The following is a 13,938-nucleotide window of genomic DNA, read 5'->3' as shown; positions in this document are numbered from 1 at the left end:
AAAGACCTGGCTAAAAACTAACCTGATGGAAGAAAGTTTTATCATCTGGATCTGCTTAGCCTTGCTGTATAGTTATAGAAATGCTATTAGAGGGCGATATAATGTAGGGTATAACATACAGGGGTATCTCCATCTAGTAGAAATAGGATTTCTGTTTCGGGGGCAGTAAGGGTCTGTTGGATTGAAATACTTGGAGTACTATGATCTTGCTCTCTGGGAAGTGTTGGTGTTTTTTCAGTCCTGAGAGAAGAAGAAAAAATCCTTGCTTAGATGCTAGTAACACCATAAACAGACAATGAATGGTCATTTCGCCTGCAGACAGTTTTCCTGCTGCAAGCAAGGAGCAATAATATGTTGTAGCATGGAAACGACGAGATCATATTTGTGCTGTGGGTTGGATCTAACTTTATAAAATTACTGTAAGTTGGTCAGAAAATGTCTTGCCTCACAGGATCCTTAGGGAAGCACTTGTTTGCTGCTGAGGATGAGGGCTGAATCAGTGTTGGTCAGGGTAGGAGCTAGGAGCACCTGAATATGATCTGACATCCAAGATAATTAATAATTATATAACCAGATCTTTGGCCAATTATTTTGGAGGGGAGATGGTGCAAGTGTTTGATATGTGCTTTATCCTGTAGAAAGGTTGAGATGTTAGCCTATGCAGGGGGAGGGGGAGGAGGTAGAAGAAAATAAAAAAGCCAAAATCCCTTTTATTTTAGCATTTAGCCAATTTGAGTATAATAGCTTCCAGCTCTGCTCACTTATTTAGAGATTAGTCTGCTATTTCTTCCAGCAGACTCTTCGGTTGCCTATGTAAACCTCACATTTATGAAAATTCTGATAAATTGTACCTACTGAAATGTGCAAGATACATATCTCCTCAGCTTAAATCAAAGCTCTGAATTACATATGCTTCTGGCAAAGAATCTCTGAATCTGTTTCCCCTTTATGCTGCAGTACGTGGGCACAGCGCTGCCACCGATGTGCATGTTCTCTGATGAGCACATGCAGAATAGCTGCTATCTCAGTGCTCATGTCAATTCCCTGTGGGCATCACCTATAAAATAAATCACATGAGCAGAAAGTCACTGTTTTAGGCATTTGTGGTCTTCTGCTGAACATGTATTAAGTGCAACCGAAGGTTTCAACTTACTCCATGTTGCAGTTTTTTGTTTCACAGGGAGCTGAGAGCCCTCTTTCTAGCATTCCTACATCCCTTTCCTCTGAACCAGCTAATAAACAAGCATAAACAAAGAGGTCATAGCTACTGTCATAGTGATGTGCTGACACTGTCCATCTCTGTTGACACCAGCAATGTGGCACCACTGCGGTGCTTTGCCTTTGGTGGCCACTTCTGAGTGACCCAGCTCCCTTGGACCAGCTAGCACAAAGCAATTTAGGAGCTTGTGAGTGGCAAATAGAAGATTAAGACACTTGTCCTTGCACAGTGGATATACGAAACTTCATTGTAATTATTTGGGCCAAAAAGGTTTTTTATTAGTTTGCATTCTGGAGAGGGCAGGAGACTGTGCAAAGCCAGAAGCTTTTGTAGTGCACATTGTCCTCTCTGTGTGTCCTACCTGTGTCCTGGCTCACATATGGTTTGAGTTTAATCATAGAATAGTCTGGGTTGGAAAGGGCCTTTAAAAGCCATCTAGTCCAACCCCCCTGGGACATCTTCCACTACATCAGGTTGCTCAGAGCCCTGTCCAACCTGAACTTGAATGTTTTCAGGGATGGGGCATCTACCACCTCTCTAGGCAACCTGGGCCAGGGTTTCACCACCGTCAGTGTAAACAATTTCTTCCTTATGTCTGGTCTAAATCTTCCCTCTTTTAGGTGAAAGCCATTACCCCTTGTCCTGTTGCAACAGGCCCTGGTCGAAAGTTTGTCCTCATCTTTCCTGTAGGTCCCCTTTAAGTCCTGGAAGGGGCTATAGTGTCCCCCTGGAGCCTTCTCTTCTCCAGGCTGAACAACCCCAACTCTCTCAGCCTGTGCTCATAGGAGAGGTGCTCCAGCCCTCTGATCATTTTTGTGGCCCTCCTCTGGACCTGCTCCAACAGGTCCATGTCTTTCCTGTGCTGAGGACTCAAGTGTGCTGTGCTGTTTATGAGCACGTTCATGAGATGAGCTGCTAAAAAGCAAAACAGTATCACATCAGGAAACTGACTTCTTTTGTTTATTTTTTTGGTACAAATACCAGCTCCAGCATAGGGCATGGGGTAGTAAAGCTAACATCCTGTGCCTGGTGTCTCTTATTTGTTCTGGCAGGGACTCATAGTTGATAGAACATAGTCCAGGACAGCAGCGTTACAGAGGGTTTTTTCCCCCTTTTCTTCAACAGGCCTTCTAAAAGTCTTATACTGAGTAATATCTCCACTTGGACTATACCCGTATGCTGTACTTGTGGTCAAAATGCAGGAATATGAAGAAATTAAATTTCTTCTCGTTAGTACTAGCTTCTCACGGATGTGGGCAGGGCAGCTGCTCCTTCAGGCCCCCCCACCTCTGTGCCTGTGGACAGCTCCCGCTTGCCCACATCCAAATCCCCTGTGTGCCAAAATGGGCAAGTGGTGGCCCGTATATGCCAAAATGAGCAAGTATGTGGTGTCACATCAACGAAAAATTGTGTCTGCTGTCACCACTGAAGTCTAACTGGGTGTGTCCTAAGTCATCTCAGGAGCATTGTCAGGGGCAATAGAAGATGAATGAGGGTTTAAAACAAGATATTTGTTATCTCCAGAGGAGGAGGAACACCAGGACCGAGTGACTGACAGCTTCTCCAGGAACAATTACTCCAGCCCTCAGCATCACTGTAGGGCTATGATGAGTGCTCCTGGACCTCCAGAGAGGACAATCAAGGAAAAAAAATAAGTGTAATCAGAGTAGTTTGTCAGTAGCGTTTCAGAGTGATGCATGCCACTAGAAAGGTGACTGATGCTTAGACACAACACTAGAGTGATCTCTGTAAAATGTTAATTCAGTAAATGAGTTGTTTTGGTATCACGAACACTTCTGAAAATATACTTGCAACATTTGTTCTCTCTCGACTGTTGTACAAGTGGTAAATGCTGTCTTTCATCATCGTGATGCAGATTTCAGCTGTTCTGAGGTTACGCTGGAGAGACTGTAGAGCTGTTTGGGCAGAATTACTAGCTACATCTACCCACTAAAGTGGGTCCTACTACTAAAGTGTTTGCACTGCTTTTGCAGTATGCTGGGACAGAGAAGTCATGCTTCTGTACTGCTGTACATCTACACCAGTTTCCCCACCCTCTGAATGGCAGTATGATGGACCAGCTGGAAGCAGCACATGTGGATAAGCAGTCTGCCAGGCTGAGCTAACAGACTTTCCCAACGAGCTGGAGGCTGGAGAATACACTGTGGAGACATCAGGATGGCTGGAGCTGTCCTGGTCCTATTTTACACAAAAGGGCAAATCCTGGTCCCATGTGGTCACATAACTTTGTGGGGGTTTGAATGTTCTTTTTTTTTCTCCTTTTTTTCTTTTTCTCCTACTCCTGTGTCCTTCTCATGCCACGATTGTGCATAATGACGAGCTCACTATAGATTACATTTTGTGGCCATTGGCATGTATTAGTCCTGACCCAGTGTGTGTTGGGGAGTGATGGACTTTGGCTGTGTAGAAGCTGGTCATTTTTATAATGGAAAAGCGCTCAAGAAGACCAAACCACAAGCGATTTGGGAAAGAGCAGCATGATGAAAATCTTTGGACAGATGCCTCGTAGTGTGAAACTCCAGCAGTGTCAAGAGTGGACAGGGGGTGTCTGTTTACTTCTCCAAGTGCGATGCATAGGAAACAAAGGGGGTCTCTATTGTGTGGCTGCCACAGACCTGATAGTCTTGTCTCCTGGTTCAGCACTTCACAGTAGCCCCGTGTCTGATTCTCTGTTGCCTTTGGGAGGTGGAGATGGCTGCCAGCTGGGTTGCACGGCCCAGCTGGTCACCTACAGTCACTTGTCACAGCAGCCTTACAGGTTTTTCAACTGCAAGTGCTCTATCTTGCCTTACTAGGATTCCTACAGCTAACTGCAAGGCATGAACATGAGGGGAAAAATGAGGTACATCTTTGTGTCAGCACATTATCCATAAACGGCAGTCGTCAGAATCACTTAATCTGAGATTAAATGTGTCTCACTGAAGAGTGCTTGGCCTCTGGTTACCAAAGGGTCAGCATTCAACGTTTTGCAAGTGAAGCGTTACTGAACCGAACGGTCTCTGGCAGGCTACTCCACCAGCGGGGCTTGTAGCCTCCAGTGAGCCTACCAGCCCGGCTTGTCAGCCTCCCCGAGGTTTCTCTGGGCCATGGAAACGGGAAGGGTTTATCAGTATTAATGATAAACAGACACAGTATTGTGGTTCAACTGGTATGCAAAAATTTACTGGCGGAGAGGAGTTAATCATGTGTTGAATTTAATATTAAACCCTAGCAAGTTACTTAATAGCTCTCACCTGCGATAAATGCAACCTGCCTGCATTGCTGCTTGCACACACTGGTGCTGCAGGTTGGAAGTTACTGCTCTGAAACCTCTTAAATGTAATCTGCAGTCCTTGTTAGCTGCAACAACACGAAATAGGTCCAAAACTTTCATTGTCTCAAACTACAATATAAAGCATCTCTTAGTCATTTCCCCATCCCATTAAAACTTTTTTCGGTCAAAATTTTGCTAGGCTGAGGAACGGATTTGGTTTGTTTACATCTCTTCTGGTGACTGCAGTAATTTATCTCTTATGTATTTCTTATATTATATAATACATTCTGTTTCTGTAACAGATTTTTCTGACCAGGTCATTATATCTAGTTATTCTTTAGAGTGGATATCCCAGCACTTTGTGTAAAAATTTTGGTACCTGTCTAGGTACCAGAGAACAATTTCTAGTGCGTTAGCATTTCTAAAGTGAAAACGCATTTCAAGAGTTGCAAAAACAAGGACAAAACCAAACCAGCAAAACCAAAACCCCTGGGCATTCTAAAGATTCTTATCAAAAAGTTTGGCTGACTTTAGAAAGATGTGAACTTTTACTAGAACTTTCTCACCCCTTAGAAAATTAATACTCCTCATGGTGATTTTGTCCCCTTGTCCTCACAAGGGAAGAATTGACAATATCCCTTTTCTCATCATCTTCCACAAAACCTGTCTAATCTGTATCATCTCTAACCACTTTTAAGCTGGGCTGAAGTTGGCCAGCAGGCTCCAAAGTTGTTTGAATGGCTGCAGAGCATGACCACGTCAATCTGCTACCTTAAGTAGTGCTTCATCTCTGTGAACTTCTGCAAACTTTTCGGAGTTCATTTCTATGATTCCATGATCACTTGATTCTGCCCCTCTACTCTGGTGAGACCCCACCTGGAGTACTGCATCCAGTTCTGGAACCCCCAACATAGGAAGGACATGCACCTGTTGGAGCAGGCCAGAGGAGGGACATGGAGATGATCAGAGGGCTGGAACACCTTTGCTATGAGGACAGGCTTAGAGTTGGGGTTGTTCAGCCTGGAGCAGAGAAGGCTCCGGGGAGATCTTATTGCGGCCTTCCAGTGCCTAAAGGGGCCTACAGGAGAGCTGGGGAAGGACTTTTTACTAGGGCATGTAGTGATAGGGTGAGGGGGAATGGCTTCAAACTGGAAGAGGGTAGATTTAGATTAGATATTAGGAAGAAATTTTTCACTCTGAGGGTGGTGAGACACTGGCACAGGTTTCCCAGAGAAGCTGTGGCTGCCCCATCCCTGGAGGTGTTCAAGGCCAGGCTGGATGGGGCTTGGAGCAACCTGGTCTGGTGGGAGGTGTCCCTGCCCATGGCAGGGGGGGTGGAACTCAATGATCTTCAAGGTCCCTTCCCACCTAAACCATTCTATAATTCTATAAAAACCTTCTCTGTGTCCTGCACTCAGTACCTGCCACTGCTTGCAAGGTCACATGAAGTTGTGTATTGTGTCCTGCATTTGTTTATAGTATATGCAGCTGCATAGATGCAAATCATTATAATCTGCTTTTATTGCGTTGGTGTCATACAGTGACAGTCAGATGATATTTACTTTTCTATTCATAAAATGGGCCTATCAAACTTAAAGGGACACACCGTGTAACCTCAGGGTTCAGAATGAGTGACTCTTCCTACAGTCTTATCTATGTAAGCTGTAATTATTGAGAAATGCAGGGTATGAGTAAAAGGAGGGAGGCCAGCGGGTGGGGAAAAGCCATAAAACAGTGGAAATATTCATGTGCAAGTTAATACTGGAATTGAGAAGTGTGGATTTGTAAAGAAGGGACCTGAAGCAATGGAACAGCACCTAGGAGATGAGCTGTGCTTCTGTGTATTTTCTTTTTCTTAAAGGGACAAATCAATGGTCAGTGGAAGTAAAGATCAGTAAGTTGGTCCTGTCCTGAGATGGGTCAGACCTGGCAAGCCTAGCCCCTGCCTCTCTGACGCCGTACTGCAGTATTTGTGAGGCTGCGTGAAGCTGTTGTGTGATTATTGATGTGACTTTCATGCCTGTTTCTGGTATGTGACTTGGAAACAGGCAAATGAATGGCAACATAAAAAAGAAATAAATTCTGTCTCTTACAAATTCCTGATAATATTACTGACTTTCTTGTGATGTTACCATGTGCAAAGAGTTACGTGTCTTGTAAGCACTGGTGAACACTCAAATACTTAGGAATTTTGGTTTTTTTTTATGCTACATTTGTCATCTAACCACAGAGCAAAACCTGGTGAGCCTGTTGCTCAGCCCTCTTCCCCTGCTAGTATGTCTGAAGCAACAGTGTGAAAAGGGCTACAAGAAGGCAGTTGTATCCCTTTTGTGGAAAATAGCAACCGGATTGGGCAAAATAAAAAGGGAAATTAAAAACTTGGCAGAGGGTGCTTAAATCTGGTAGGTTTTGGCACACTAATACTCGTCCTTGTGAAGGCACATGATGCCACATATTGACCATCAGGGTAAATTTTATTTTTTACATGTATGTATGTGTGTATATATGTGTGTGTATATATCTGTATCTCAATATCAATCCCAACTGGACATGATGCTGGCAGTGGGAATGGAGCCCCCCATACATTAGTAAAGCTTTCACTGTAGTGGCAACCCTGCTTTGGAATCGCCACTTTATAAAACTAGAGCCTCAAACATACAGTGATAAAAATAGAGTGCCAGTGGTGATTATTTTTACATAATTGTGATCTAATGAGGTTTTCTCTGCATTTTTCCCTTTAGCAAAGTATCCAGAGATCAAGACTCTGATGGGACCGGACCCACACTTAAAGTGGATTGTATCTGGAATGGTCTTCATGCAGTTTCTAGCATGCTACCTGGTGAAAGACTTATCTTGGAAATGGGTTTTCTTCTGGGCTTATGCTTTTGGGGGCTGCATCAACCATTCGCTGACACTAGCCATCCATGATATTTCTCACAACGTCGCCTTTGGGAACAAGCAAGCCAAGTGGAACCGATGGTTTGCAGTCTTTGCCAACCTGCCGATTGGCATCCCTTATTCTGCCTCCTTCAAGAAATACCACATCGACCATCATCGGTACCTTGGTGGGGACAGCCTGGATGTGGACATTCCCACGGACTTTGAAGGCTGGTTCTTCTGTACGCCACTTCGGAAACTGCTCTGGCTTTTCCTCCAACCTCTGTTCTACAGTCTGAGACCACTGTATGTGAACCCCAAAGCAATTACACGGATGGAAATTTTTAACGCTCTCGTCCAGTTTTCCATAGATCTTATCATTTACTACCTTTGGGGTCTCAAACCTATTATTTACTTAATAGCAGGTACAATTCTTTGCATGGGTTTACATCCCATTTCTGGGCACTTCATAGCAGAACACTACATGTTCTTAAAAGGGTATGAGACATACTCTTATTATGGACCCCTGAACTGGCTCACCTTTAATGTAGGCTACCACATGGAGCACCATGACTTCCCCAGCATTCCCGGATGCAGACTGCCGATGGTAAGTATGGCATTGCATGAGTGAATGTTTTTTTTTTATAAAAGCTGCTACGCTGCCTCAAAGAAATCACTCCGAATCACAGCAATGGATCAATTTTAAAAAGGAACAAGAGCAGAAAAAAGAAAGCTTTGGGATTTGTTTCTGATTCTTTCATTTAAAGCAGGAGATTGAGAGAAATGGCTGCCAAACTGCTGTACTATTTAGTTTATTTGATGGAAACAAGAACATCTGAGCCTCAGAGGGCATGAAGAATACTTTTTGCATGATAGAATCCTCCAACACTGCTCAAAATTTCTCCATCTCTTTCCTTCAGCCACCAGGTTTCATCTCTCTGAAATTTTCAAGGCCCATGTAAAGTAAGGCAGGTGCCAGTTACTACTTGACATTTGTCTGATGATCAATCTGCTAACTATATTGCTTGATTAACATCAAACAAAAGTCCTTCTATTTTTGAAGCGATGTAAGTATCGGGGCATGTTCCAGCCTGACACAAATAGCACTAGAAAATAAAGCTCCACTCTACATGACTTGTTTTATCTCTGCCCCACCCACAGAAACTGAGGATGCCTGATCTGTCATTGGGAAAGTGCTGTGGCTTTCCTCTTTTGAAAGTCAAGTCCCTTTTTGTTTAGGTTTTATCAGTTGTGGGAATCAAATTTGCAAAGCCCAGGTGTCTAGGAATGGTTTTCAATCTCCCTCCAGGTATGTAGCTGCTCTTCTGGGTTTTAATACTAGGGTTCCTCAGCAGGTGCTCACAGTGTTAGAGGTATGTGACTTCGAAGTGTTACTCCTACATACAAATCCTCTGGCTTAGTAGGAAGGAAACATCTTCTGTCTCTGGTTGGGTGCAAAGTTGGGGGCTGCTGCTGTAACATCCTCATGAGGTGGAGGTAGAGCTGAGGAGGCTGAGGTTCAGGAGCTGTGACCTCCCCACTGCTGCATAACTGCTACAACTTTTATGATCCAGGCAAACCCTGCTTTATGTGTTGATGTTCTTCATCACAGAAACACTGTGTGAGAGGAGATTGAAAACAAGAGGAGGTTTTCTTGTGGTGTAGAAGGGTGTGGGGAGCCTTCTTACAGCCTGCAGTTCTGTTTTGACACACCTCCTTTGCTGCTGGAGGTCTGTCCTGGAGAAGCTGGCCATTCCTGGAGGGGTTCAGAGCAGCCGGTAAAGCAGCCCACGTTCACAGGTGAAGTCCTCCTGTCAGGCACTCCCATTGCTGATACACCCGATAGCTCAGCTGGGAAGTGTTTGAGCTCAGCTTTAGCTTCAAATGTTCCAACTTGTTAGATAGGCTCAGATACTTAGATTACCAAAATGTAAATAGAAGAGAAGGAGGTTAGCTCTGTAACTTACACAAGGGAGGTGAGTGACTAATTGAACTTGCTGGGACTGTTGCTCCAGACCTGATTGAGACCTGAAAAGCTCTTCCCCACCCACATCACAAATAGTTCAGCCTAATTCCTCGAGGCAGTGCAGCAGCTGGAAGTGTCTGCCCTCCTGTGTAAAGAGGATAGAGTTATTAGTTGAATTTCATAGGCTCGTGTTCATGTGTTTCTAGCTCTTGGGCAACTGAGACTTGCCCTGCTGGTGGAGGAGATAGGCTTGTCAATCCCTGGCAGAACCGCGTGGAAGACTTTGGAGTCTTTGAGTGATCAATTACAAGTGAAAATGTATTATGAAGTGAAAGTCCTTTGGCAGAACAGTTACTGGAGAAAATCCTTTGTCCATTAAAAGAAGTTGGTTATTCGTTGCAAATTGAGAAGAAAAATTCTCTGCCTCTTTGGCGGAAGGAGATAAGGAGACACATCCTCTCTGGATAGCTTTAACGTTTGAACTTCATAACAGGTAGGGGTAGAAACCTCCCCTTGCTCTCCTCTGCTTAACCTCCCAAAAATTCTTCACTCAGCAAATGTCTATTTTTTTCAGATCTAGTCTCCTAGGTACCTGAACTTCTAATGGTTGAATTGTGTAATACGGATGTCCTCTCAGTATAGCTGGTTTTATTTTTAATTATTGACAAGTATTTGGTTCCTGCCTGATTGATAGCAGGGCAGACATACACAGGATCATAGAATATATGGATCTTAATCTTGGAAAGTAACTGGCTCTTCCACTTGCTTATCAGAAAAGGAAATTCAGCTTTGTCCTTTGTTACAGGTGTCTCATTCAGAATGTTCTGAGTAATGTGTTTGCCACTGGAAACACTGCCACTGTCACCTTTACCCTAGGAGTGTCATGGATTTGAAAGAGGAAGAATTAGGCTGTGCCATAAGCTTATAGATATTAAAGATGAGCGACATGAGTGTGCAGTAAGAACTTGTCCCACTAGTATAATGAGAGATTATGCAAGAGACCATGAAATTTAACATTATAATGAGGAACGTGCTCTAAAAAAAACCAACCCTATAGACTTATAACTAGACTAGTCTTTGCATGAAGCCTTATAGCGATAAAATATTGCCTTGTTTACCAAATGAGTAAAAAGATCCATTCTTCGTTATCTGGAGGATTGAATACACTTATGGAGAGAGGGGACAGGAGAACAAGGAGGAACTCAGGGCTCTTCCTACAAACTGCAATAAATACTGCTGTGTTACCAGGGGCAAACTAGTTACTCATTAAGCTTGTGGGAAAAGGAAAAGACATGGTATGAAACCAGATTTATTAGACAGACAAGACTGGAAAACATGGTAGATGTGCTGCTTTTGAATTGCAGATTCCATTAACCCTGTGATGGCCAGGAGGGCTAGCTTGAGTGCTCCCCCCTGGTCAAGGTCTATGGAGGGAACTTCTGTAATATGCCTTCTAGCATTCTAAACATCATTTTCCAGCTTCTTTTCATAAGGATCTCTACCTTCCGTACAGCCCCAGGACAAAGGGTCTATAACAGCCGTGGTCAAAGGTGAGGTTGCAGTTAACTTTTGCGCCTGTCTGATACAATGGAGTAGGATTGGAATCCTGTTACAGTGGTCTACAGGCACAAAACCAGAAGCAAAGTTTCGGTCTAAAAGATGTGATTTCTTACCCACCACCTTGATCTACTTGAAGAAAAGCCTCAATATGCCAGGTGCCAAGTGCCTAATAAGCTTCTTGAAGACTTTGTGATCTCTTGTTGTTCTTCCATGATACCTTCCATTCACAAACTAGCAATGAGTTAAGAGTTACAGCTGAGATCTGTAAGGAGGAGGGGAGGGAAGAATTGAAGCAAATGGGCGATCTCTAATGTAACATGGAAAGCTTGAGGGGGAAGTCAGGAGCAGGATCTAGGAATCCTTTGTCACAGTGCCATCCTCTTCGAGGTTACCTATGATCTGGCTGTAACACTTGCTACCTGGAAACTGCCATCCACAGGTTTTGTGCTGCACCCAGAATGCAACATGGAAGATGACTCTTTCAGCCTAAAATATGCTCAATAGCTGTAGTTTAATGTTTTATTTAAAAGGGAATCTGCATTAAAACCCAATTATTTTCACCACCTCCCGTGCCCAAATTTTCTGGGAGGTAAGAAGGAGAAAATTTTGTTTTACATATGGAGATGCTGAAACAAATTACAATAGATGAGGTGTTTTTGTCAGAAAACTTTTTTGTGTCGATCCATTGTAAAAGAGATAAGACTTTTAAAATTCTTTCCTGCCATGTGATAGTAAAATGGGAACACGCACCTAACAAACTTCCTTGTCTTTTCCATAAGAAAACCCTTCAGAAGCCCTCCCTCTAACTGCATTCATTAAATTTTCCCTCTTCCCTATTCCTTTGTCAAAACCACTTTATTACAGTTTACTTTCTCCTCTCCATTGCTTATGAACATCTTGTACAGTTGTCCTGCCCAGAGCACAGGGACCTTGCTGATGGTGCAAGTGGTGCCTGCCTAGTGCACGAGGTGCTGCTGGGCACCAAGCCCAGAAGAGCAAAGAACTACTTCATGTACCTGTGAGTCACTGGTCCAGGGTAACACACTCCTGTGCAAACCCCTGGTCATCTCTTGTGGGCTTCTCATTACAGGATCACAGAATGGTCAGGGTTGGAAGGGATCTCTATAGATCATGTAGTCCAAGCCACCCTGCCAGAGCAGAGTCACCTACAGCAGGTTACACAGGACAGCATCCAGAGTGGGAGACTCCACAACCTCTCTGGGCAGCCTGTGACAGTGCTCTGCCACCCTCAAAGTAAAAACGTTCCTCCTTGTGTTAAGATGGAACTTCCTATGTTCAGGTTTGTGCCCCTTACCTCTTGTCCTATCACTGGGCACCACTGAAAAAAGACTGGTCCCATCCACCTCGCACCCTCCCTTTAAGTATTTGTAGGTATTGATAAGATAATGAGCTGCCACCATATTCTGCAGAAAGGTGCTAAGTGGATATGCTTGGTGAATGAGCAGCTAACTCCTCCACACCTGATGCTGGCAAGCAGCTTGCCAGCCATGACTGGGCTGCCTGCTTCCAGAATGGGTCATGTATGATTTTCAGAATCACCGCTGGGTACTTTGATTAATCATCTTAACTATCCAATAATAGTTGTATTCTAGGTGCCTGTATTAAATCTGTAATACAACTGCAGAATAGGTGTATGGAATATATTTAAGGGCAAGTTTCCAGACTTGCATGTTGTGTTCACCTGATCTCTTCAGCACTATGCTCAGACTATGCTGCTCCTCATGTTTGCTGAAAGTACGGTAACTATTGGGTTGAATATAGACAGGCTGTTTATTGGCCTCTTCTCTGAGCCATTTTTTCCTACTTAGTCACTGGGGTCATTTTTAGTTAGCCTTTGGTGCCAGAAGGCACAGCCACTGCCTGGGACATTGTTCCTAGGAGCTGAACTGGTTTCTGTGAATCTCCATCCCTCCACTTCCATGGGCAAGGGGCATTACAGAAAGACTTTCTGAAGCCCTCGTAGTGGTCAGAGACTAAGATGATGAAGAGCTCTGCACAATAGTGTAAGCAGCTGAGAAAACAGTCTGGTTCAGACCGTTGTTTCTGTGGGCAAGAAATATATGGGGGTTCTGGAGAAGAGGGGAATGGTAGAGTTGCCATATGAACTTGGCTAGTACAGACCAGGGCTGATTTACTGTTGCAAGTCAAAATTCAGGCAGAACTTTGACTGTAAAAAGGAGGTAGGAGGGAAGGCCTGTAAGCAGCAGTGTGCTAGGGAATAACCATGTCAGAGTAGGAGTGAAGCTTTGGGGGCTGGGTATCTGAGACCCTCTTTGTGTTTGCATAAGGCCTCGCTAGTGGCTTCCATTCAAGGGAGTCAAGGGAGCTTACTGTCTAAATAGTCCTCCCTCTCATCCTCTGGATATTTCAGTTACCCACCTGGGAAAAGAGAGGATACAAAACCCAAATTAAATTATCTCTGACTGTGGTTACAGAAGGAGCACAGGGAACTCAATCTGCGTCTCCAGAGATCTTACCCAGTGCCTGGAAATCACCCTTCTTCCAGTCATTAACAAATACCTCTAAGGGGAAATGCTGGTATCGTCTGAATCCCATTGAAAATGAACCACATTTGAAGTACAGACCAACACTTTAAAGCAGGATGTAGGGAGTTATATATCAGAGGTATTCAGTGGAAGGCAGAATACAATCAGACCTGAACTTGAATCTTCCACCTCCAGCACAGGACTACTGTGCCACGAGCACAAGGAGTGCATAGGGGCTGAGGTATGGAGGTAAAAGATCTTAACGGAACTTGTACGTTACCCAACTTACCTCACTGGGAAGTGTCTGCTAGGAAGCTGAATTAACGAGCTAACTAGCAGTGAGTGGTACTGGCTTGTAATTTAACTTTTGCTGGGATTCTTCCCTTTCCCGAAACAGTCAAAACGCTGTGCTAAGATTCTACCGATACACCTCAGAGGCTGAGGAGACCTTCCTCCTGGATGACAATTTGTGTAACCCTTTTGCTCTTCACTGCAAGTCCATACTGTGCTCAGCATAGCTGGCTTTAAAGTTCAG

The 13,938-nt window shown here is 44.0% G+C and overlaps 1 protein-coding gene across 2 annotated transcripts in view; it reads left to right on the top strand.

Moving 5' to 3' along the window:
* Positions 1–368: 368 nt before the first annotated feature.
* The window catches only part of DEGS2 (delta(4)-desaturase, sphingolipid 2), a 14,688-nt gene continuing 1,118 nt past the window's right edge, over positions 369–13,938 (top strand). Inside the window, exons 1-2 of one of the 2 annotated variants that reach the window (XM_009891038.1) lie at positions 369–384; positions 7,235–7,977. In XM_009891038.1, coding sequence (XP_009889340.1) covers positions 7,261–7,977 — 717 coding nt within the window. In that variant the 5' untranslated portion in view covers positions 369–384; positions 7,235–7,260. Of the gene's footprint in view, positions 385–6,430; positions 6,501–7,234; positions 7,978–13,938 lie in introns of those variants that run through there. The other variant, XM_009891036.1, reaches the window with a different exon arrangement.

This window comes from Charadrius vociferus, unplaced genomic scaffold (genome assembly GCF_000708025.1).
Source record: "Charadrius vociferus isolate BGI_N301 unplaced genomic scaffold, ASM70802v2 scaffold228, whole genome shotgun sequence".
Lineage (NCBI taxonomy): Eukaryota > Metazoa > Chordata > Aves > Charadriiformes > Charadriidae > Charadrius > Charadrius vociferus.
Note: the sequence above shows the minus strand (reverse complement) of the source record. Positions and strands in the feature narration are given on the sequence as shown.